This window comes from Bos javanicus, chromosome 16, assembly GCF_032452875.1.
Source record: "Bos javanicus breed banteng chromosome 16, ARS-OSU_banteng_1.0, whole genome shotgun sequence".
Lineage (NCBI taxonomy): Eukaryota > Metazoa > Chordata > Mammalia > Artiodactyla > Bovidae > Bos > Bos javanicus.
Genome location: NC_083883.1, coordinates 5,367,656 through 5,391,462, shown reverse-complemented (window position 1 = coordinate 5,391,462; position 23,807 = coordinate 5,367,656). Strand labels below are relative to the sequence as shown.

General features: G+C 52.5%; 1 protein-coding gene across 1 annotated transcript; it reads left to right on the top strand.

The window, feature by feature from the left end:
* The first annotated feature begins 4,821 nt into the window (after nucleotides 1-4,821).
* On the top strand, nucleotides 4,822-22,494 carry PIGR (polymeric immunoglobulin receptor). The gene is made up of 11 exons (XM_061382063.1): nucleotides 4,822-4,956; nucleotides 11,945-12,038; nucleotides 12,858-13,202; nucleotides 13,951-14,604; nucleotides 15,766-16,098; nucleotides 17,045-17,368; nucleotides 18,605-18,767; nucleotides 19,143-19,264; nucleotides 19,904-20,035; nucleotides 20,157-20,215; nucleotides 21,212-22,494. Exons 2-11 carry the CDS (start codon nucleotides 11,996-11,998, stop codon nucleotides 21,308-21,310), a joined length of 2,274 nt encoding a protein of 757 aa, XP_061238047.1. The 5' UTR covers nucleotides 4,822-4,956; nucleotides 11,945-11,995; the 3' UTR covers nucleotides 21,311-22,494.
* Nucleotides 22,495-23,807: the final 1,313 nt, after the last annotated feature.

The following is a 23,807-nucleotide window of genomic DNA, read 5'->3' as shown; positions in this document are numbered from 1 at the left end:
ATCACCCACCAGCCAGGCAAACATTTATAAGGAAGCTTCCTCCTACCTACTTCCTGACAGGGAGGTTCACCAGAAAACCTCTGGACATAAGTCTGGGCTCAGAGACTCCTCCAAAATCTGACCCGAGCTAAGCCAGGCCTACCGGACGGTTCCAGTCTGGGGCTCCAGGCAGTGACCACACAGGGACCACGCTGCCAAGCTGAGCAAAAGTGAAGTCGTCCACGTCCCAGGCCCTCTCTCAAGCCCCAAAGGTGAAATTAAAATAGCAAGAGCCAACGCTGTGCTCCTGCCAATGGATGCCAGCTGGGCCAGGAAATACTAGATCATTATTTGCTGATGGCAAGGGCAGGCAACCTGGGCATAAATAATCCCAAATGGTCCACTTCCTTAAAAAACAGGGTTGGGAGAGGAGGAGAGGGGCTTGGTATTTAGCTTTTGCAGAGTCACTGTCACAATTCTCTTTTCCAGCGATTGTTACTAAAATGCTCTATAAATGCTTACCAAGAAATGCTCAATTTCAGGGCTGGCTGGCCTGGGATTAAACATTGACTTCAGACAAGGGTTAAACATTGACTCAGCTAAAGACCTGCACATGGGAGCAGAGAGCTGGCAGCAAACAGCAGCAGTAGGCATTTCCTCTCCACACTCTTATCCTACTTGTCCCGCAAAGCTGCATTCATGAGGACTATCCCCAGGGAGCGATGCTGAAAGGGCAGTGGAGACCTGGGGAAGGACCAGATAGCATAGGCCTCCCCTTCTCTGTTGGTGGCTGAGTCAGCACAGGATCTGGGAGCCTCACACTGGTAGTGCCAACCTGGGGGCCTGTGGACCTGGCCTTCTCCAGTCTTGGCGGGATCAATTCTTGGCAGGTGCAAATGGGAGCCCTTGGCTGCCTGGGAAAACAGACTTCCAAAGATTCATCCGGGGGAGTAAAGGCTTTGGGAAGTGGAGGAAAGTGCTCAATGTTGGGAGACCTTGGTTCTCGACCCATCCATGCCATCAGCTCATTGTGCAAACCTGGCCAAGGCCTCCCACTTCCCTGCCCTTGGTTCCTCATGGGTCAGCGGAGAAATCAGTTCATTCCAACAGCCTCTGCTGTCCCCATGCTGAACCATCAACACCTTCTAGATGCCAGCCACTGTCCATATTATACTTAATCTTCACACCATAGTAATGGGGTAAGGATAATTAGCCCCATTTTATAAATGAGAAAACCAAGGCCCAGAGACATTAAATAACTTGTCAAGGGGCCCCCTGCTAGGAGGTGGCAGGACTTGGATGTGAACCCAGGGAGTTCGAGGTCTGGAGTGTGGGAGCTTTCCCAAGGCTACACTGCCTGGCTGGTGTGTGGGGCTGATGACTCTTCAGTTAGACAAAAAGCCCTTAGGGAACAGGGATGCACACCCCTGCATGTCTCAAATTTCCCTGGACCTCGAACTTGCTGCAGGCGTAGTTTTGCAGTAGACTGATTGAACAACTGGTCACGGACACAGCAGAAGTTTGTGGTGGGCTGAAAAATGGCCTCCCAAAGATAGGTCCACCTCTGATCCCTAGAATCTATAAGTGTTATCTTATTTGAGAAAAGGGTCTTTGCAGATGTAATTCAGTTCAGGATCTTGAGATGAGATCATCCTGGATTATCTAGACAGACCCCAAAGGCCATCACAAGTGTCCTTATAAGAGAGGCAGAGAAACATTTGAGATGCACAGAAGACAATGTGAGCCAAGGACACAGATCAGAGTGGTGTGGCTACAAGGCAAAGAGGGCCAAGGAATGCCAGCAGCCACCAGGAGCTGGAAGAAACAAGGGTCCGGTTCTTCCCCTGAGTCTCCGAGGGAGCCCTGAGCCCACACCCTGATCTCCGACGTTTGCCTTCCAAAAAAGAACACTTTTCAGCTGTTTTAGGCCACTCAGGTTGTGGTCATTTGTTGAAGCCGCCACAGGAAACTAATATGATTCTCAATCAAAACACAGAGTCCTAGAAGCGGGAAAGCCTTGGAGGTCATTTGGTCCAGTGCCCAAGTTTAACAGATGAAACACCTGCAGCCCTGAAGGGGAAAGTGATTTGGCAAAGGTCGCTCAGTAAGGTAGAGCCGGGTACAGGCTCGCTGACCCCAGGCCAGGGCTCCCCAACTGATTCGTGCCAAGTCCCAGGGTCATGAAAGGCAAACGAGGAGACTTTCTCATTATTATTTTCCTCTCTGATTATTATTTTAAGAGGGAGGGGGAGCTCTTAAACAGATGAAGCGCTGTCCATCTTGCAGGTGTAACTCCTGCTTTTATCGTCATCAGTCTTGAGTCGGGCGGCCACTCTCCTCACTCAGGACTGGGAGGAACGGCCTATGTCTTGGAGCCAGTAGGTTTCTGGTGGGGAAACAGCAGCGAAAGATAGGAAGCTGGGGGACTCCAGTCACACCGCTAGCATGTGGCTGAGCCCAAAATAGGACGCAGGGTTCTGACTTCATAACTCTTCCCTGGTTCTGCTTCTCATTTGCTTCTTTCCCTAAGCTGGGTCAGTAGGCAACGTGGACTTGGGGTACGTGTGGGGCCATGGGCACCATCAGCTAAGATGGTTTTGGGGCTCCTGGGAACGCACCAGGACATGATCCAAGAAATGTCCCGTCGTCACAGACTGTAGGGCTAGGAGAGGAGCCCTGGGCCCCTCAGGCAGCCTGAGAAGCAGCAGTTTCCTGGACATGCTTCTCTCCCTCCCCACAGGCCCGAAACTCATCAAGGTTGTGTCCTAGGGCTGAGCGGGTCCCCCTTAAGTCGGACTCCAGACAACTAGACACAAGGTAGCCCTGCTTTGGGGGAAGTGGGTAAATGAGAATAAGAGAACAAAACCTACAAATAGCTTGACGATCGAATTCCAAAGAAGAGAGAAATAAGGAAAAACCTTTGAAAGGAGCCGTATAACCTGGCAGAACTAGAATTTTCCCCTCATCGTCCCCAAACCATCTCCACCTCCCCTCACACTCTCCCACTTCATACTGACCCTGGGGCTAGGGAAGGAGAATGACAGCTGAGCGGGGAAGAAAGATGGCTCAGCTATCGATGCGTCTCTGGGCCTGTAATCCCCCCGTCACCGCGGGGCTTAGTCCAGGGCTGCCACTGGAGAAGAGACTGACATTGATGGAGAGACCCCCAAGGGTTTGGGGATGCCAGACAAGGGGGCCTGCTCCTTGCTTGTCCTGTATGGAGCCCTGGGGTCGGCATCTTACCAATGTCCACTGAAGCCCCAGTTACGTGGGGCACGTGAGCGCAGAAAGCTGCAGGGGTATTGGGGAAAATGAGGCTCTGAAGCACGGGATCTGAAAGTACCAGAAAAATGTGAGTGAGCCACACTGGCCCTGCACATACTGGAGGTCCTACCTGCAGGAGCCCAGACGCAGAGACAAGGAGACCCGGGGTGGGCAACAGACCTTTCAAGATGGGCTGGCGTAAAGGCCACCAGCCAGCAGGAGGTGTCATACCGAAGCGGACAGGGCTATTCCCTTCTAGAGCACGAGGCCCACTCAGAGCCAACGTAGGGGCTCCTTCCCTCTGTCTTGACAGTCACACTGGTGCAAGCTGCCCCCTCACCCAGACCCGCTCCCCCAGGGTTCACAGAAACACCAGAGCAGCAACAGGGGGACAGAAAGGAAAGCCAACCCAGAATGAGACTGAGTTTTAAATCGGGAGGAAAGTGAACGAGATATCACTGAATCGGACCAACTTTACATATAAGTGACTAGGTAACGTTTTTCTAACATCAGTCAGATTATGGCTTTAAGGTCTGAAAAAAAAAAAGCTGCATAATAGAAAACAAGGTTTATTTTCTCACCATCCAAACCCATGACCTCAGGCTGATAGCCCACTGTGGCTGAGTGGCTAGCTAAAATAAGACCCAGGTTCTGCCTGCCTTGTGTTTTTTCCAGGACTCTATTTCCCCTTTCCTTCTTCCCCTTCTGGGGTCCGGCCTGCAGGACGCTGTAGACAGAGCCTGGGCCAGCCCTGCACAGGTAGGACTGGGTGGGATTCTTGCATGGGGTGGGCGTGTGAGGGGTGGGGGGAGCACACGAGTGTCAGGGACGGGGCTCCACTTGTATGACTCGGACGAAGATCGTTTGGGGAACTCCTGGGAGTCCTAACCAGTTCAGGTCAGGGAAACCACCAAGGACTAAGAGAGTCAGGGAGGGAGGCTTCTACCGCAGCTCAGATGCTCAGCGCTCATTTTGCCGAGTGAGGCGCCAAGCCCGGGTCCCAGCAAGATCCTGAGCTCTGCCATTCCCGGAAGCCCGGGGCAGCCGAAGCCTCCAGCTCCTCTAGCATGTGAGAGGGGAAAAACACGGTCCCCTGGGTCCTGGGGGCTCTGGGACTAAATGAAAGGGGCTCTGCAGGAGACGCAGAAAGAGTGGACTTAATCCAGGAAGTGGGGGACGGGTCCCCAAGTGTGTGGAGATGTGAGGCTATTCCTGCCACCTGTACCCCTTCAAATGCATATCAACTCTGCATTAATATCTGGTGCTAGCCTCAGCCTGAAGGTTTGGTATCACTCTCTCTATTTTCCGGCTAAAAAGAAATAATGAAGGGAACTTGCCTAAGATCTTGCAGCTGGAAAGCAAACAGAACAGGCTCTCCATGCTTGATACCCTGTCTCCCATCCTGCAGATGCAATGATGGGGGACTCCCAAGTAACAGAGTCTCCCCAAGGTCAAGGAGAAGCAAGTGGAGCCAGGCAGGAAGGCGGAAAGGAAAGGAAAGCAAGGGCTCTGTGGGAGTCACGTGCCGCTGGCCGGCCGCCATGCCCATGGGAGAGTGTCCCTTTAAGAGCCCAGGTGTGGGTCAAGCACCACAGTTTCAGTTTTGGCAGCAGCATCCAGCGTCCTGCCGGAGGCTTCTACAAAAGCCAGGGCTGCGGACTGGTCAGCAGGCGGTGCTCCCAAAGCTGACGGGATAGGAGGAAGGAGCTCAAAGTAAGTGGGGCTGCTCTGGGGTCCCCGAAAGGATGCCATCTGGGAAGGGCCCTCTGTATGCACGACCCCCAATCCCCAAAGAACGGGATGAGGGGAACGTGGCCACCGCCTGGGTGCCCAAGCGTGTCATGGGGGAGCTGATGGGCATAAGCCCGGGCGCATCCCAGAGAGACAAGTGAGGACCAGGGGTGAACACTCAGCAGGTGGGAAGAAGGGATGTCTGGGCTTGGCACATGGCATTCTGCTCAAAATTTTGTCTCTGAGTTCCCTCCTAATTCCTCCATAATTTAACTGGGACCTTAGGCAAGGCACCTAATTGCTCTCTCAACCTCTGTTTCCTAATGCGCAAAATGGGCATAAAACTAAGGCCGATCACTTATGGTTGATGTGAGATTCAAATGAAAAAAGATGTGTGAAATCGCTTTGAAAACTCTAGAGCAAAATAACAGTTGTTTTGGTGTTTTCCAATTCAGTTCAGTTATTCCAGAACTATTGAGCATCAGACCGACGCGGATAGGATAATGCCTAAGCAGGTCCTGGTACAAGGCAGGTACCCTTCTAGTCGTTGAATATTTCTCCCTTCAGCTTTCTGGTGGAGGCACACGAAGTCCATTTTTCTGGGTTTCGAAGACATCCTGAGATCTTTCCAACTTCAGCCCCGCTTTGCTCTCACAGATCCCTGCCACCCCAAGGTATAATGTGCATCACCGTTTCATCCTGTACCTGCTAAGCTGGGAAAAATGAAGTCCTTCCCAGGAAAGTGAGTTAGGCAGGCAAAGCCCCCTGCCAGGCGCAGGCAGCATTCTTCAGTCCTCAGGCTCCTGCTGCCTCTGCAGCCAGGAGACCTCAGCCTGCAGCTCTCTTATCCTGACAGCATCCCAGGTCAGCCAGGGGACGCTCAGCACAAGCGCAGCTGCTCTGCAAGCTGCATCCCTCACCAGCCCCACTGCGCGCCACTGCCCCAGGCCACCTACGTGGCCCACGCTGTTTTGCACCACAGCCTTCACTGTCGCTTTCCCCCTTCACGAGAGGAATTACAAGTCCCTGAACATCTGGAGTTGGGATGTGTCAGTTCATGGGTTAGTGTAGAAGGCAGCTGTCTATGCTCAGAGCCAGTTTTGAAACTGTCCATCCATCATCCCTCTCCCTGCCCTTGGGTGTGGTGATGTGGCAGACAGAGCAACGAACCAGGAGCCAGGAGAGCAGCTGGCTCTGTTATCTCTGCCTGTGTCTTAGAACCTCTGGACTCTGTGGCCTTATTTTACAAATAGTGTAATAGCAGCAGCTTCCAGGTAGAAAACACACTTACCCTTGACTTTCACAGCTTCATCTTCTTCCTACCTGAAACAAACCCAGTGGGAGTCAGGGAGTCACAAGAACATAAACCTGTGTTACAGTTGAGGAAACTGAGATTGTGAATTAATGTGAGTGGTGTAAGGCCACCCAGCAGGTATAAATGACAACATTTGGGTACAGTCATTTTGGTATGGTCATGCGGATATTTTGACATCACCTAAAAAAACACGATACACAACTTTTTAAAAAGTAGCACACGCATGTGGTCAGCAGAGACCCCCGCACCTATGTCTTGCCCCCTCTCTGGGTGGGTGGGGGCTGGGAATCCCAAAGACCCTGGCATTGACACAGTGTGATGGACTGGAAAGAAGTTTTGGAGGCCATGTGTCTGGTTACAGGAAACAAACATAACCTGCCATACATATGGTAAGTGCTGAATAAATAGCAGCCATTATTAATTTTCAGGAAGAAATTCTTCTGTTGGCACCTACCTCTGAGTTCAAACAGAGTCTTTTCACAGGAACCACCTTTCCTATGAAAAGCAGAGAGGAGAGAATTGGACTAAGTTCTCCTCTAAGACTTGATTTCCTGTTTCTGCCCCTTCTGACTGCTTCCTCTCAACTTTAAGACCCTCTGCAGGACAGCACTGTAACTAAAATCTTGTATGCTTGATCCAGAGTGCCTGAATCTGGATCCCATCCCAGTCACTTACCTGCTGTGTAACTTTGGGCAAGCGTCTTACTTCTCTGGACCTCCACTGTCTCATTTGTGAAATGAGTTTACCCATTGTACCCTACCTCCCAGGGTGACTGTGAGGACTAAATGAGTTAACAGATATAAAGCGCCTGAAAGTGACTCCATTGTGCCAGCTATAATCAGAATCCCTCACTTGTAACCTAGTCCCTGGCACATGTCTGCTCCTTCCGGCCGTGACAGTCCAATCTGAACAGCTCACCCCCAGTCTTCGAAGGATGCTCAGCAAACAGACGTCTGTTCTCTCACTCTGAGACAGGAAAAAGAGAAGACTGTGTTGACTTTAAAGAGGATGTGGGAAAAGGACTGTTATTTTTAAGCCCGATACCCTACTTAGGACTTTACATATGTTGCCTCATTTAATCCTTATGGCGACTCACAAGACTAGATGCAATTATTGCCAGTTTACAGATGAACAGTGGGGCTCAATGGATTTGAACAGTCTGCCCCAAATCACACAATCCCCAAGTGAGAGAGCCAACAGCCAACCTGAGGAGTCCGTACACTGTGCTACTCTCTAAGTGCACGGCACCCGTAAAAGTCAAGTGCATAAGCCCCTCAACCTCCTGTGCTAACAGGTAATTGCAGTCTCTTACAGTGGAAGAGCACTTTACACTATTGGGAATGCCTCTATGTATATTAACCATAGTCCCCCATCCCAAGGTAGCCCCTCAACTAGACGAGTCAGGGACGACAATACCCATTTTACAGATGGGAGAGTTGAGCCAGCACATTTTGCCCAAGTGGGAGAGCTCTTCTGGTAGCCTGTGACAGAGCAGGACTCTGGACCTCTGAGTCTCTTCCACCCTCCCTTGAGCTACTGTCCCTTGAGCACCCAGAACAAAGAAGGCATTGGGCAAAGTGAGAGAAATCAGCCCTGACTTTGTCCTTCTCAGAGAGGGAATGAGGCGATAACCATTCCCAATCTGATTGGTCTTTTCTGAACAGCTGGTCCTTGCCAGGCACTCCCTGGAGAGCAAGGCCTTCTGGAGATGGGGAGATGGATCTCAGTTGACCCTGCTTTCCAGAGCTTGCCATCTGGTAAGGTGGGTGAGATAAACACCCACAGACCAAGCTAGGATGGGATAGAGTCAGTGACAGGGCTTCTCAGTCTCTGTTGAAAGGCCATCTGAAAATCTACAAGGCTTATTCCCAGAGCTTCATGAAGCTTGGATTCCATATGTTGAATTTCTGCTGAAGTCTTACATGCCTACTTTTGACAGGGATGGGGCCAGTATGTCTTGGATCTTCCTAGCTCACGCCTTCTTTGGGGAACCTATGGCTTTTCTCTCTATTTCCCTGCTCTCGGGAGCTTCAGTGCCTTTTCTCCAACATTGCCTGTGCTTGGAGATTCTCACATATTCCAGGGCTTACGTAAACTATATAACCTCTCTTACAACCCTGTCTGTCATTACAAGCCTGAGGCCCTTCCAAACTCCACGGACTGCCCTCCCTCCCCTAGTGGTGCTGTGGTTTCCAGGCTCGCCCTCGTGTGTGCTCAGCCTCTGCATCCACGGGAGAAGAGAGTGATAGGTCCACACGGACTCGAGCAGCGCCTCTCCTGGCCATCAGTCCAGGCCGAGGAAAGCCCCTTCCCCAGCCAGGCCGGCTGCTCCCTGCTTCTCTGAGCCCCAAGATCCCTGCTGCCCCAAGTTCACACTCACAGGAGCCAGAAACTTCCAACATGGCTTCAAGCCCCACGTGGTGCCTGCTCTCTCTTCCCTCCAAAGCCCCAAGGACCGTGAGAGCCTTAACTGTCCCTCTGCTGTGAGCCAAGCTGGTGACAAGCCCAGAGTTACTGAAGGCCATATGCTCACCAGCAGCCAAGCCAGGCCCTGGTCCAGAAGACCCTCTCCCTCTGATAGAGGAGAAAGCCTGAACTGAGACGGACAAACATGTGACTCTCAACCACAAGAGCGAAGATCAGTCACTCCGACTGAAGGCGAGCTAGCTAGAGTAATTTTATAAGACGGCAGACTCTATTCTTCAGCAGAGCCTACACCTAGCCCCAACCTGCAACTGTGCAGACATACATTGTGAATATACGAGGGGCAGTAACTTGGTAAAATGAGAATGATCTAGAATACCCCAGCCTGACTACTGAAAATACAACTTCTATTTTAAGAGCCAGGAAAGGTGCCTTCATGCATGATATACTAACCTATGTATATCTGGGAGAATAGGTCCCTCTGAGCATTCAAGGAGTGATAGGGTACCAATTTGATCCCATTCTGTTGTAAGTCTTGGGGCCAGAATCTCTCTAACCCTTAGATTTCCTATCTTCCCAGGAAGATATTCTCTATCCCTTGGGTTACTATGATGGTGGATAAAGTCATAAAGCAAAGAAGGTAGCAGAGCATCTTGTGCCAAGTAAATAATATGCTCTCTCTTTCCTTCCTAAAGCAAATCCTTTGAATCCAGCTCCAGCCCCATGGAACTGGGGCCTCCCTGACACCCGAATCTCCCAGGTTTGGGAACAAATATGGTTTTAAGACTTTGAGAGGAAGGGATTTCTAATGATTTGCAAAGCCCAGGGTCTTTCAGCTGAGAGCAGAGAAACTGTGCTTTAAGTGAAGTTTTGAGCAGAGACTTCCTGCTCCTGAGAATGTGGGGGTGTGGGGATAGTCCAGTCTCCACAGGGAATGGACTGTGCGCTTCCTACCAAGGTCAGCTTCCACAAAACTTGCCCTCTAGCTCTGCATGCCTGGTGATCTCATCCCTGATGGGAGGTTATGCAAAGGGTTATTGGGCACATGTGAGCATCCTCCCCCTGCACGGACCTTCACCACTAGCCAAGCATGTCCCAAATGAGAGGTGCCTGGGGAGGAAGTCTTTGGAAAATGTGGCCTCTGCCTGCAGCAAGCCAGGGCAAGTGGCTGTTACCAGTACAGACTAGGGATTGTCTCCTCCAACTCATCCTATGGGAAGACCCACTGCAGTCCAGAGAAATTTTTGCTGATGTCAGGGGAGAACAGAGACGAGAACCAGAGAGCCCCTACTGGTTGTGGCTCCTTAAAGCAGATGGCACGGTGTCCTCCCACCGGCCACTGCGCCCAAGCCCAGTGCAAATGGCAGGTGGTGGGACTCTGCAGTGAGCCCATCCCAAAGAGACAAGAGAGACTTCCCAGCCCTGTGACCCCCACTCCCACCTGGGAGTCAGTCCCACGTCCACCTGGGTGGTCCTGCAGCCAGCTTCGTCCTGAGCACATCCGAGCTGGAGCTGACGCTGGCATTTGGCTAAGGCCACACTCCAGAGGTTAATCATTGGCCTGGTATGAAAAGTCCAGGGCAATTAACCGGAATCAAGAGAGGCTCAAGCTGCCACCCGACACCCATATTTGTCCCTACCTCCCCAAACCCGCTCCCCCAACTCTTCCGAAGAACTGGAGAAACAGAATACCTTTATCTCCACAAGGAAATAAAGAGGTGCTTTGCTGGGAAATTCCCTCACAGAAAAGAAGGAACCAAGATAAACAGCTCTATTGCCTTTGGCTCAAGCTAGCGAAGGGCGTCTCTGGGAGCAGGAGCGAGGCCAAGGCAGGAAGGGGGGCCTGGGAGATGGGTGCCCGCACTCCCTGCTGCCTCGAGCCTCCTTATCTTTATGGGTGCTCGTCACTGCCCAGCACATGTTAACACAGCTTTCTCCTTTCCCCCTCTCATCGTCAAGTCCGTTCCAAAACTGAAAGCCTGGCAAGGTCCATGGGAGAGGGGGGACTCCCCTCTTCACTTCCATCCTCCTCCAGGCTGCAGTCAGGGTCCAGAGGACGGCAGGGGTCAGGCCGGGCCCTGGGACTCTCAACCTTCCCCAGCCCTGGGCTGTATCCCCAGATGTGACAAGGGCCACACGTGCAACACCCTCTGAGTGGCCTCACCTTGGATTTTCCATCTTTGTCTGTCAGCCTCACCAAGCAGGAGGCGGTCACACCTACATGTTTAACCCTGACTCCATAACGGAGTCTCTGGGAAATCCTGGGCACATGCCTCAGCATCTCACGATCTTGATTTTTCTTATCCAGGAAGTGGTTGTAATTATATCTGTCCTGTCTCATTTAAAGGGAACTTCTAGAGTTCCAGTGAAGTGGTGTAAATGACAACATTTGAAAAGCAAAGAGCACCCCACAGATAACAAGAATAAGCATGAAGGATAAGCACCTCACCTTTGAGATGGAATATGGGCAGGGAGACAGACTCAGAGCTTGGACTCTGGGGGTCAGATAAAGCAGGGTTCAGTCTTCCCCACCACCTCCACCCCCACCCTACCTATCCCCACATTTAATCCCCCTGTGTGGCCTTGAGGAAAGCCCTTAACCTTTAAGCTTTCATCTCCTCCTATGTCAAGTGTAGATAAGAATGCCCACCTCTTAGGAGTGATACCAACTTTAAATGAGATACTGGAGGTGCATTTTTTCACAGGTACATCATGGAATGCAGTGCGAGGACTGTTGGCAGTGGTTGCGACCACGCGGCCTCTGTGCATCTCTATTTACTCGTGTGACAGGCCATAAATTATGCCAGCCCCCTCCACCTCCCAGGGATGTAGGGAGGGCAGCTGGAGCAGAGAGGTGGAGACACTTCTTGGTAGTAACCAATGATCTGGGGAGCTGTTCCTGAGATCTTACAGATCTTGCCCAGGACGGTGCCTACTCCCAACCCCACACGGGTGGGGAAACAGAGGAAATGATGCAGGTGTGTCCCTATCACAAAGGAACTGGCAACTTAGCTGAGAAAATGAAAGTCTACCTATCCCTACTAAAGAACAAAAGGCATTGTGAGACGACGGGACTTTGAGCTGTGATGGGAAAGGTGGGGCCATTCATTCTTTGATAGGTTTTATGTCCATTGCTGGAGATGCAGAATTGAACAGGTGTTACAGGGGCCGGAAGGTCAGCAAGTCTTGGACAACAAAGGCGTTTCATCCCCTCGTGCCACTGTCTTTCAGCAACCACACAGGACGGTGGCTGGCGGCAGAGACCCGCGGGAGCCCCCAGCGATGTCGCGCCTGTTCCTCGCCTGCCTGCTGGCCATCTTCCCAGGTGCGTCAACCAGGCCCCGGCCCGCTCCATCCTAGTCCCCTGGGCCCAGGGATCGGCCCGTCCCCAGGGACATCCAGGCAAGGCTTGCACCCCCACGGGGAGCGACCACAGACACTGCAGGGAGGATGGATGGGCCAGCGTTGGGGCATCAGGACTAAAAATGGCACTCTCTTGCGTCTGGCCAAGGGTCTTCACTGGGAATAAGGAAAACGAGACCTTGACCTAGAACCAAGCCTCACTCTTGAGTTGCTTTGGGGTTTGGGAGAAATGACTTATATTTGTGCCTGTTGACATTTTTATCTGGAAAAAAAAGAAGAAAAGAATCTACAAAGTATTTTAGAAATATAGGGAAATAGCAGACAACAAATGAAATAATGTAGCACTCCACAAGGATGGTTTTAAATATATATATAATATACATATATTTATATATATTTAATATACATAATATATATAAATATATATTTAAATGTATATAAAATATATATAATATATAAATATATTATACCTATTTAAATATATATAAATATATGTATATATGCAAGAAATATTATACATATATGTATACATGCAAGGAGACCACTAAATAAGTTTGCCATTTGTTTTCTTAATGCGGCTATCATTAATGAATTATGATTAAAACCTTAGAATTGTTTAATAATTGTGCAATGTAGCAATTGCCTGGCTGCAGCGCCTGGTAACTAACCCACAGAAGACACATGTCTCAGGAGGAAAAGTTCCTCAGCGTGGACTGTCCAGACCCCCTCAGGAGGCTTTCCCTCCGGCAGCCTCAGAAAGCCCCTGTCTCTGTCCCCACAGTGGTCTCCATGAAGAGTCCCATCTTCGGTCCCGAGGAGGTGACCAGCGTGGAAGGCCGCTCAGTGTCCATCAAGTGCTACTACCCGCCCACCTCCGTCAACCGGCACACGCGCAAGTACTGGTGCCGGCAGGGAGCCCAGGGCCGCTGCACGACCCTCATCTCCTCGGAGGGCTACGTCTCCGACGACTACGTGGGCAGAGCCAACCTCACCAACTTCCCGGAGAGCGGCACGTTTGTGGTGGACATCAGCCGTCTCACCCATAAAGACTCGGGGCGCTACAAGTGTGGCCTGGGCATTAGCAGCCGTGGCCTTAACTTCGATGTGAGCCTGGAGGTCAGCCAAGGTAAGGGCTCAGGCTCTTTAGATTTCTGAGGAGAGCGAGAGGGAGGAAGGATTTCCCGAGAGGGCAGGGTGTCCTGGCATGGGGAAGGCTGTGGGTCCATCCAGAGCCTTCCATTTGCACAGTAGAAGGTGGGAATGAGACAGATGGGACCTACTTGGACAGGTGGAGGGCGGATGGGCCACTCTAGGTCTTAAGGGCCTGACACGGTTCTGGTTTTACTAAAGCTCTAGCTTAGAAGAGTGTGAAGAGAACAAGTTCTCTCCTCATATTTGTTGCAGGTGGGACCAGAGGTCCAGGAGCAAGGGGAGATTTGTAGGCATCCTTAAGTTCTGCTGTTAGAGCACCCTTCACATCAAGACCTTGGGCCACCAGACTTCTTTTAACATGTATTCTCTTACCTGATCTCCAGTAGTCCCTCAGAAGTCTCTGCATAAATTAAATGATCAGTTCTTATCCAAAGACCATAAGATTGGATGTAACAAATGACACAGGCACAAGTATCGAGAGAGAACAGAGCAGGGAGAGATGAGTGCCAGCTTGGGAAGGCTTCCTGGAGGGGGCAGCAGAAAAGCTGGGCTTTGGAAGACAGATTCTGACACTGTCTCTCTGGGAAAGAGGGCCCTCCGGGTGATAAGCATACCCAGCCCTCATCAGAAACATTGAGGAAGTGAACCGTGTGGAAGGCAGCTCAGCATCCTATGATGCAAGAAAGAAAACCACAACTTGTTCCCCACCCTTCACCCTGCAGATCCTGCACAGGCAAGTCATGCCCACGTCTACACTGTAGACCTGGGCAGGACTGTGACCATCAACTGCCCTTTCACGCGTGCGAATTCTGAGAAGAGAAAATCCTTGTGCAAGAAGACAATCCAGGACTGTTTCCAAGTTGTCGACTCCACCGGGTATGTGAGCAACAGCTATAAAGACAGAGCACATATCAGTATCCTAGGTACCAACACATTAGTGTTCAGCGTTGTCATCAACCGAGTCAAGCTCAGTGATGCTGGGATGTATGTCTGCCAGGCTGGGGACGATGCCAAAGCCGATAAAATCAACATTGACCTCCAGGTGCTGGAGCCTGAGCCTGAGCTGGTTTATGGAGACTTGAGGAGCTCGGTGACCTTTGACTGTTCCCTGGGCCCCGAGGTGGCAAATGTGCCCAAATTTCTGTGCCAGAAGAAGAATGGGGGAGCTTGCAATGTGGTCATCAACACGTTGGGGAAGAAGGCTCAGGACTTCCAGGGCAGGATCGTGTCCGTGCCCAAGGACAATGGTGTCTTCAGTGTGCACATTACCAGCCTGAGGAAAGAGGACGCAGGGCGCTACGTGTGCGGGGCCCAGCCTGAGGGTGAGCCCCAGGACGGCTGGCCTGTGCAGGCCTGGCAACTCTTCGTCAATGAAGGTGAGACCTGAGAGGCGGAAAGGGGAGAAGTGGGCAGTCTGCAAGTGAGAGCCCAGCTTGGCCCCTCTGAGTCTATCTGACAGCTTCTGTCCATTGACCGCATCTGCTCACTGACAAGCCCTGGACCAGATGCTCTGGGGGCAGCACAAGAGCCCCAAGGCTGTGCGCGATGGCCTCTGCCTTGTGTGATCTCTTAACCCTTCTTCTCTGTTACCAAAGGCCTTTGATGGCCACCCCTGATCCTTAGGAATGAAGGGAGTGAAGATCCCGACTGTCTGGGTTTGAAAGAGCCATGGGAAGCACTCTACGTGGAGTCTCCCTGACCCCAGAGCAGGATGGCAGCTCAACCATCACATTCCGGTGGAAGAAGCCTTGGCTTGTGTTGGTCTCATAGCTTTCCCAAGTCAATGCCCCGGCTTCCAAAATCTCCCCTCCAACATCTCTTAGGGCTACTTGTTATTCAGCGTGATCTGGTTGAATCCCTGCCCCTTTCCACCCTGGGAGCACTCTGTAGTGAGTTACCGTCTTGAGAAACTGAAGCAGTACTTGTTAGTGGTCACTACACTTGAGGCTTTCCCATAAGGGGCTCCCATTCCCTGTCCTTCTTTCTCCTTCCAGCTCAGTCCTCACCACCTCCCTCAGCATTTTCAGTCACCTGGGACTCTCCCAGAACCTCAGCTTTAGTTTCTTGAAGATAGACCATGCTTCTCTTGGATATGGCCTTTGCGGCCCTCAATAATTAAATTTATCTGTGCTACATAGTATATATTTTAAATCAAACTGTTCTAAATGTATTTTCTTAATTTGGAGAAAAAAAAACCCAACCTGGCCATCTTGTGGGACGAGCTAATAATAAAAAGACAAAAACTATCTAGAGGGATATTTTATAAGAAGCCCAAGGTGAAAGGCTGATGGTCACTCTTTAAATGCCTTCCGTTCTCTGCTCAGAATAAGGTGGGGAAGGAATAGTGGGGGAGGTCCCTGAAGACGGGGAGAAGGCTCCTGCGCCAGGCTCTGTGACATTCGGAAAGGCTTTTTCACTTTCTGAGGCCGGTAAGGGGATTGCTCTATACCTCACTCTCCACCCTGGCTGAGCCCACGGGGAGGAGGCTGCCCAGCCCACTCTGAGTTATCCCATCCCATCTTTGTCTGTGCTTCCAGAGACGGCAATCCCCGCAAGCCCCTCCGTGGTGAAAGGTGTGACGGGAGGCTCTGTGACCGTATCTTGCCCCTACAACCCGAAGGATGCCAACAGCGCGAAGTACTGGTGTCACTGGGAAGAGGCTCAAAACGGCCGCTGCCCGCGGCTGGTGGAGAGCCGGGGGCTGATAAAGGAGCAGTACGAGGGCAGGCTGGCGCTGCTCACCGAGCCGGGCAACGGCACCTACACCGTCATCCTCAACCAGCTCACCGACCAGGACACCGGCTTCTACTGGTGCGTGACCGACGGCGACACGCGCTGGATCTCCACAGTGGAGCTCAAGGTTGTCCAAGGTAAGAGTTGAACTTGGGCAAGAGGGAAGGGAGGCAGCTCCGGGACCCCTCCAGTCAACCTCAGCATCACCCCCAGCCACTCTGCCTCCCGCCTCCCCCACCTCCAAGCTGCTGGAGAGAGCCCACCCGTTCATCCGTAACCAGCACCCTTCCCCGACCTGTCCATACCAGCAACAAACACCCTTTCCTGCCCCCACGCTCTTCAAACCACCACACATAGCAACTCCTGTGATCAAGAGCATCAGCTTCTTTGACAGTCTGTATGGCATCAGCTGAAGCAGAGTTCAGTTCTTTGTACTGAGTCTTGCTGCTGTTGTTCAGTTGCTAAGTCACGTCCAGTTCATTGTGACCCCACGGACTACTGCACACCAGGCTTCCCTGTCCATCAGCAACTCCCGGAGCTTGCTCAAACTCATGTCCATTGAGACAGTGATGCCATCCAACCATCTTATCCTGTGTCATCCCCTTCTCCTTCTGCCCTCAATCTTTCTCAACATCAGGGTCTTTTCCAATGAGTCAGCTCTTTGCATCAGGTGGCCAAAGTACTGGAGCTTCAGCTTTAGCATCAGTCCTTCCAATGGGCATTCAGAGTTGATTTCCTTTAGGATTGACTGGTTTCATCCTGCTGGCTAAAGGACTCTCAAGAGTCTTCTCCAGCACCATAGTACTGAGTCCAGGAGAGCAGATAGCAGCAAGGAAACACACAGAAGCCCTTGGCAAGGCCCGTGGTCTGTGATAGACTGGAAGGACTCATAGTGGACACCAGTAATCTATTACATGGTCACATAATTGTAAGTGCTTTTTGTTCAGTATAGTGTATTTATTTAGCATGCTGTCCAAAAAGGAACCGGACTGTGGACGAAGCACCCCCACCCCGGCCCCCAGTCACATGCCCGCAGCATCACTGGGGCCAACTTCTGCACCTGTTTCTCCCTCCCTGCTCCAGGAGAACCAAGCCTCAAGGTACCCAAGAACGTCACGGCTTGGCTGGGAGAGCCCTTAAAGCTCTCCTGCCACTTCCCCTGCAAATTCTACTCCTTTGAGAAGTACTGGTGTAAGTGGAGCAACAGAGGCTGCAGCGCCCTGCCCACCCAGAACGACGGCCCCAGCCAGGCCTTTGTGAGCTGTGACCAGAACAGCCAGGTCGTCTCCCTGAACCTGGACACAGTCACCAAGGAGGATGAAGGCTGGTACTGGTGTGGAGTGAAGGAGGGCCCCCGATACGGGGAGACGGCGGCTGTCTACGTGGCAGTGGAGAGCAGGGTGAAGGGTGAGTCTACGAGGGCCAGGCCCGCATGCCCCAGGGGACTCCAGAGAAAATTGCCTGAGAACATCTCCATCAAGGGTGGCCCCAGGTTTGGCTGTAAGAGGCAGGGGCCGGGGGAGGCCTTATGCCCCTTCCTGGTCTCATTTATCCTTCCAAAAAGGGCATCCCAAATAAACATACAGATTCATAAAAAATAGTGCATTTGTCAGTTAACCTCAGTCTCAAGACAAATCCCATAGTCACCCCTTCTGACCACCATGTAGCCAGTCCTATATGGAGAGGTCTTCTACATGTAGACATGTCTAAGTCACTGTTATACCATATTCTGCCAGAGTCGGCTCCAGAGAGCCAGATAACCTTCATGCACAAGGTCTGGTAAGGAAAATCCGGGCAATCTCTTCCAGTAAGATTGCATTTCAAACTGCTTCTAAAAATATCCCATGAAATGTCTTATCCCTAACGAGAGGATATTTTTGTGTGCGTGCATGCTCAGTGGTTAAGTCGTGTTCAACTCTTTGTGACCCCATGGACTGTAGCCCGCCAGGCTCCTCTGTCCACGGGATTCTCCAGGAAAGAATAGTGGAGTGGGTTGTCATGCCCTCCTCCAGGGGATCTTCCCAACACAGGGATTGAACGTGGATGTCTTATGTCTTCTGCACTGGCAGCCGGGTTCTTTACTGCTAGTGCCACCTGGGAAGCAGGCACTAGAGATCAGGGATTGAACAGGTGTCTCCTGCATTGGCAGGCAGATACTTTACCGTTGAGCCACCAGGGAAGCCCAAGGAGTATGTTTAGTGCCTCTAGAAATGAGGTTATGGCAGCTTCCAGTTGTCAGGCTCACTGAAGGGACCGCTTGCTAAGCTGCCACCGACTCTTTGCAACCCCATGGACTGTAGCCCACCAGGCTCCTCCGTCCATGGGATTTTCCAGGCAAGAATACTGGAGTAGATTGCCATTTCCTTGTAGTCAAGAGGCCCTGGGCAAACCCTGTGAAGAATCTCCCTGTCAGCCCTTGTGCACAGCTGGATCTAGGCACGCAGCCTTACAATGGAAGTGAAGTTGGTATGAATAGGGCAGAGGTTGTCTGTGACAGGCTGGAGAAGAGTGTAACTCCCCTGCTTCTGGTGTTCTCTGAGACCCTGTCCGAAAAGGCGTGAGATCTCCCCAAGATCCTGGGATTTCTAATGAAGTCCCGCTCTGCAGACTCCCTAAACTCAAGCCCCTCTCTGCTCTCCCCAGGGTCCCAAGGCGCCAAGCAAGTGAAAGCTGCCCCTGTGGGGGCGGCAATACAGTCGAGGGCCGGGGAGATCCAGAACAAAGCCCTTCTGGACCCCAGCTTTTTCGCAAAGGAAAGTGTGAAGGACGCTGCTGGTGGACCCGGAGCACCTGCAGATCCTGGCCGGTGAGGAGGGGTCTGGGGACCCCCACCTGGAGAACATTCGAGAGTCCAAGGACCTGAGGCTGGGTCACCAGGTCCCAGGAAGAGAGCCCGTCCACCTCTTGACAGTGGGTGCACCCACGCCACCTTGGCCTGTGGTCTCTGCCCTTCTGAGGCCAGAGCTCGGTCCACCATTCAGCTCCATCTCCCAGTCCTGGGATGCAGGGAAGGCCCAGTGCTCGCTTTTGTCCTGTCTGAGAGGGCTTCTTAGAAGGACGGAGCTTGGGGGGCTGTATCCGGAGGAGGGAGTGGATAAATCTGGTTGGCTGGACCCAACCTGCCAGCCCCTCCTGGGACCCCCAGTGTCCCCTGCAGGGACTAAGTTAACCCTTCCCCCAGCCCTACAGGATACAGCGGGAGCTCCAAAGCACTGGTCTCCACCCTGGTGCCCCTGGCCCTGGTCCTGGTCGCAGGGGTCGTGGCGATCGGGGTGGTCCGAGCCCGGCACAGGAAGAACGTCGGTGAGTCCCAGGGCGCTGCCTGCCCACCGCCTGCAACCTCCAGCCCTCAGTCCTGGCCCCACAGCTCCAAGGGGTCTGCCGGGGTCCATCCTCTCTCATCCGCTCAGAGGAAGGGTCCGGGCAAAGTGAGGCGGGGGACAACCAATGCACACGTGCCCGAAACTTCCCTTAGGTGCTGCCGTCCAAATGCCGACTCTGGAAGCGCATCTTCAGTCGCTAGGGGATCTAAGCTCACAGGGAGGGGCTCCGGGAAGAGGAGGGCAGGGTCCTGGAAACCTGGGCTTCCAGCCTGGGGGTGAGGACCGGTCAGCTGGGTGGCGCTGGGCATCCCCTTCATACCTCTGGTGTCCATACGGCTCAAGACAGAGATGAGGATAATCACTTCCAAGGGCTGGTGCGAGGGCAAAACGAGATCCTGTGCTCTGGAAGGTCCCAGAGTGATGAGCAGAGGCCAGGGGCTGCTGGGTCTAGGTTTCTGTGGACAGGACCTGGCGGGGAGGCTCGGGTCATTTTCATTCTGCCTCGGGTCCTCATCAGAGACAGCCGTCAGAGACCCCGCCCCGCTCCAGCCCTCCTGCAGGGATCCCTCGGGGACCTTCCGCCCCCAGCCCTGCACCAACCCCCCTCTCTCCCCGACAGACCGGATTTCAATCAGGAGCTACCGGACAGATATCAGCATGTCGGACTTTGAGAACTCCAGGGATTTTGAAGGACGTGACAACATGGGAGCCTCTCCAGAGGCCCAAGAGACGTCTCTCGGAGGGAAGGATGGTATGTCCCTCCCTGGAGGACTGCCCAGGCCCCGGGGACAAGCATGAGCCCCGACTCTGCCTCTGGAGCAGGAATGGGGGGCCAGGGAGAGCTGATCCCCCCTCTCCTGCTCTTCACACAGAGTTTGCCACCGCTACCGAGGACACCGTGGAGAGCAAAGAACCCAAGAAGGCAAAGCGGGTGAGGCCAAGGAGGGAGAAGGAGGCCTCTTGAGGGTGATGAGGAAAGGCAGCAAAGCCTGCAGTTAGACACGGGGAGAAGTCGTCTCCGCTGAGGGCTGGTGCCAGGGCAGGGAAGGGGTGTGTCTTTCTGGCTGCGGGGTTGATGTGGCTGAAATCCAGGCAGGAGGTGAGCTGCACTGATGGGCTATCAACAGGAGGAGGGAGGGAGGTGGTGCAGGGGCGTGGGGAGGGGACTAGGGGGTGGTGAGGACAGTGGCCGCATTAAAGATTCTGGCCACAGGGTGGGCAGGTCAAATGGCATTCCCTGGGGATCAGAGAGGTGCTCTTCCCGGGCCATGGGACTCACAGACTTAGCTCAGCACCCTCACTGGAGGATTTTTGGGGACCGGCATTTTTGCTGGGCCTGGAAGACTTTGCTCATGGGGGGCCCCTTCCCACCCCAACCAAGATCCACGTGAGTTGAAATCCTACCTGCCTTTGGGTCACAGGTTAACCTCTCTGCTTATTATCACTGATGCTTATTATCACGTCCACACCCCCTGGCCACAGTAGAGACCCCAGCATCTGGAACAGTGAGGGCAACAGGTCGGTCTGGGAGACAGCCATCCCCTCCAGGCTGGTGGTGTGTCTCTGAGCCGGTAGAGGAAGAAGCTGTGAACCTCTGTGGCTAATGCCAGCCTGGGTCACCTTGGCCACGACTGTGGGCAGGGCTTCCGGGGACGGGCTCAGGGCCCCAGAGGTGGTTCCACTCCACGTGTTGGAAGGAGGTAGTGAGACCGAGGCAGGTATTTTTAGAAGCTGCAGTTTTCCGTTTCTCACGATCAGTCCCTCAAGGTGAGTGTGGCGGCTGGGGTGAGGAGGGTGGGCGGACACAGGCTCGAGCTGCTTACGACAAGATCGTGAATTTAGGACACTTAGCGCGTCCCCTCCCCTCAACCCCCACTGTCTCGGAGCCGCGGCCCCCAACACTGACTCCTCTCCTGTCACCCCCCAGTCGTCCAAGGAGGAAGCCGACGAGGCCTTCACCACCTTCCTCCTCCAGGCCAAAAACCTGGCCTCCGCCGCAACCCAGAACGGCCCGACAGAAGCCTAGACGGAGCCCTGGGCGCCCCTTCCCTCCGCACGTGGCAATCACGCTCCGAATCATGCTGATCCTCAGGGCCCTCAGCTCGGGGGGCTCCACTGCCTGCACTCACACCCCGCCTAGGCTTCTCCTGTCTGTCCTCAGAGGGTATGCTGGTCCCTTCTTGGTGGCATCCAAGCCTGGCTTACTTGTTCCTATTGGGGGTGAGGTGGTACGAGGAGTTCCCACCTGCAGCTTATTCGAACGAGAGAACTAAAGGTGTGGAGGAGAATTAAGATCGCAGAGGGGCCTCTCAGAAAGAAAAGGAGTGGGTGGGGAGACAACCGCAGAAAGGGGGCCATTCAGCGCTTCCCTGTCCCCTTATTTGGGGATGTCAGTGGAATCCTCCCTTCCACCCCATCTCTGCACCTCTCCATCCCCACTCCATTCCATCTTCTCTTCTTCTTTCCCTCATTAAAAATGTGCATTTGGTTACTCACTAGATTCCAGGGACTCTGCTAGACACTGGGATAGGTAGGCCGCAATCCCAGGCGGCAGCCTTCCGCAAACATCAAGGAGCCCCTGGAGCCCACAGCATCTCTTCACGTGTACACTCACTGACCTCTGCCTCTGCTGGGAGAAATCATAAAGGGTCTGCAGCCCTGAGGCCTTAGGGATTATGTAACACAGGCATACACACAAGGCACCATCAACACATTCTTACCATTTCACAGGTGAGAAAGCCGAGGTCCTGAGAGGTGGAGAGGTTTGCTCAGAGGCAGCAAGTGAGATGTACGAGTGTCAAGCTAAAGATTTGACACCTGCTGTCCCTACAGGAGGGCCTCCTCTCTCCAGATGAGACAGCATTCCATAGGAAGGAGAAGAAAAATGTAAATAAGACTGGTCTTTCACAGGCCCCACATCAGGGAAGATACCCCTTTCCCTGTCTGTCACTCACAGAGACCTAATAGGATAAGAGAATGGTCAAACACTCAAAACCCCCGAATGTGAAGAGTTCTGAGTGGAAAGGGAGAAAAAAGGGGGGATTTGATGGTGCCAGGGAGGGGCTGATCTCCAAAGAACTAAGGTTTAAGTTTTTTTGTTTTTTTTTTTCCTTCTAAGCTCTGCACTTCAACTAGCATCTATGAGCTGGCACTTGCTAACAAATCAAAAATGTGAATTAATTAATAATTAAAGACCATGATTTCCTCCAAGGAGGCTCAGACTGCATCTGTCCCCATACCGTCTGTTCCCCAGGCAATGCTTTCAGAGCAGTTTGCTCTTCTAGGCACCCCAGGACACAAGTCTAAACCAGCTTTCCCCTACCTCCAGCGCTGGGCTGAGAGGGGCTAGTAGGTGGCCTGCGAGTGGGACCAAGATTATCTTCAACAAAAGGATAGTTTGGGGTCTATACCAGTGGTCAAGACCCCAAAGCTCTGTGTTATAGGAGATAATTAAGACTGAAAGCAGGTGTAACCAGCACTCCTCTTAGACATTAAAAAATATCTTGGTGTGGCATCCATGGAGCACTTGACCTTAAATCTCATACCTCCCTGGGTTTTCCGCTAAGATCAAGAGGCTGTTAATTAACAGCCCAGGTAACCAAACTCAGGTAACCAAATGAATAAACTCCCTCCACAGACTATCAACTAGAAGCCAGCCAGATGATACGTGTTGGGCTTTAGAATAGTTGACCCAAAGTCTCTTGGGGGGCAGAGATTAGATAAAGGATCCCCTTGTTGCCTAAGGCCATTCCGAGGTATTGGTGCTGAACCTTGTCATATCCTACAAGCCCTCATGTCACCGCTAGACTCTTCCTCAGGGTGTCTGTGTGTGGAGAGTTCTCTGTGGGAGAGAGTCCTTCCTGACCTTCTACCCCACCCACTGTGGGGCACAGCCTGGTCTTGAACGTAATGTTTTCCATGCTGTGCGCTTCCCCAGTCTGAGATCTCAGCACTTCGGGAGAATTAAAACTGCACGGTGTGTCATAAGCTATCGCTGTTTTACCCTCAGGAAGCTGGTTTCTGACCCACCAGAGAGTCATGTCTGGGGCAGAGGGCTAAGATACAACTTCTGTGTTAATGCGATATCCTGCACACCAGTGCTCAGCTCAGGCAGCCTATCCCAGTCCCCAGAATCAAAAGCCAAGAAACATCCCTAAAGCTGCGATCGTCTCTTGTTCTGAACTGACACTGTCAGGAGGCGACAGCAACTTTAGTACTACGTCCTGCCCCCAACCCACCTGCTCCTTCTATGAAGAAGGAAGCTGGTCTATGGCCTCAACGGGATCGCTAATAAGTTACAAAAAATCACCAAATTGCAGGGGAGGTTGGATGGGATATTAATTTCCTAGGGCTACTCTAGAAAGTGCCATGAACTGGGTGGCTTAAAACAACTGTAATTTATTTTTTCACCATTCAGGAGTCTAGAAGTCTGAAATCTAGGTGTCAGCAGGGTCAGTTCCTTCTGGGGGCTCTGAAGGAGAATCTGCTCATGTCTCTCTCCTGGTTTCTGGTGGTTGCCAGCA

Bases quoted from the DNA above. Each gene is read 5' to 3' on its own strand.
- PIGR (XM_061382063.1), top strand. From the start codon at position 11,996: ATGTCGCGCCTGTTCCTCGCCTGCCTGCTGGCCATCTTCCCAG. The intron at 12,039-12,857 runs GTGCGTCAACCA...CTGTCCCCACAG, and splicing joins CCTGCTGGCCATCTTCCCAG to TGGTCTCCATGAAGAGTCCC. The intron at 16,099-17,044 runs GTAAGAGTTGAA...TCCCTGCTCCAG, and splicing joins GGAGCTCAAGGTTGTCCAAG to GAGAACCAAGCCTCAAGGTA.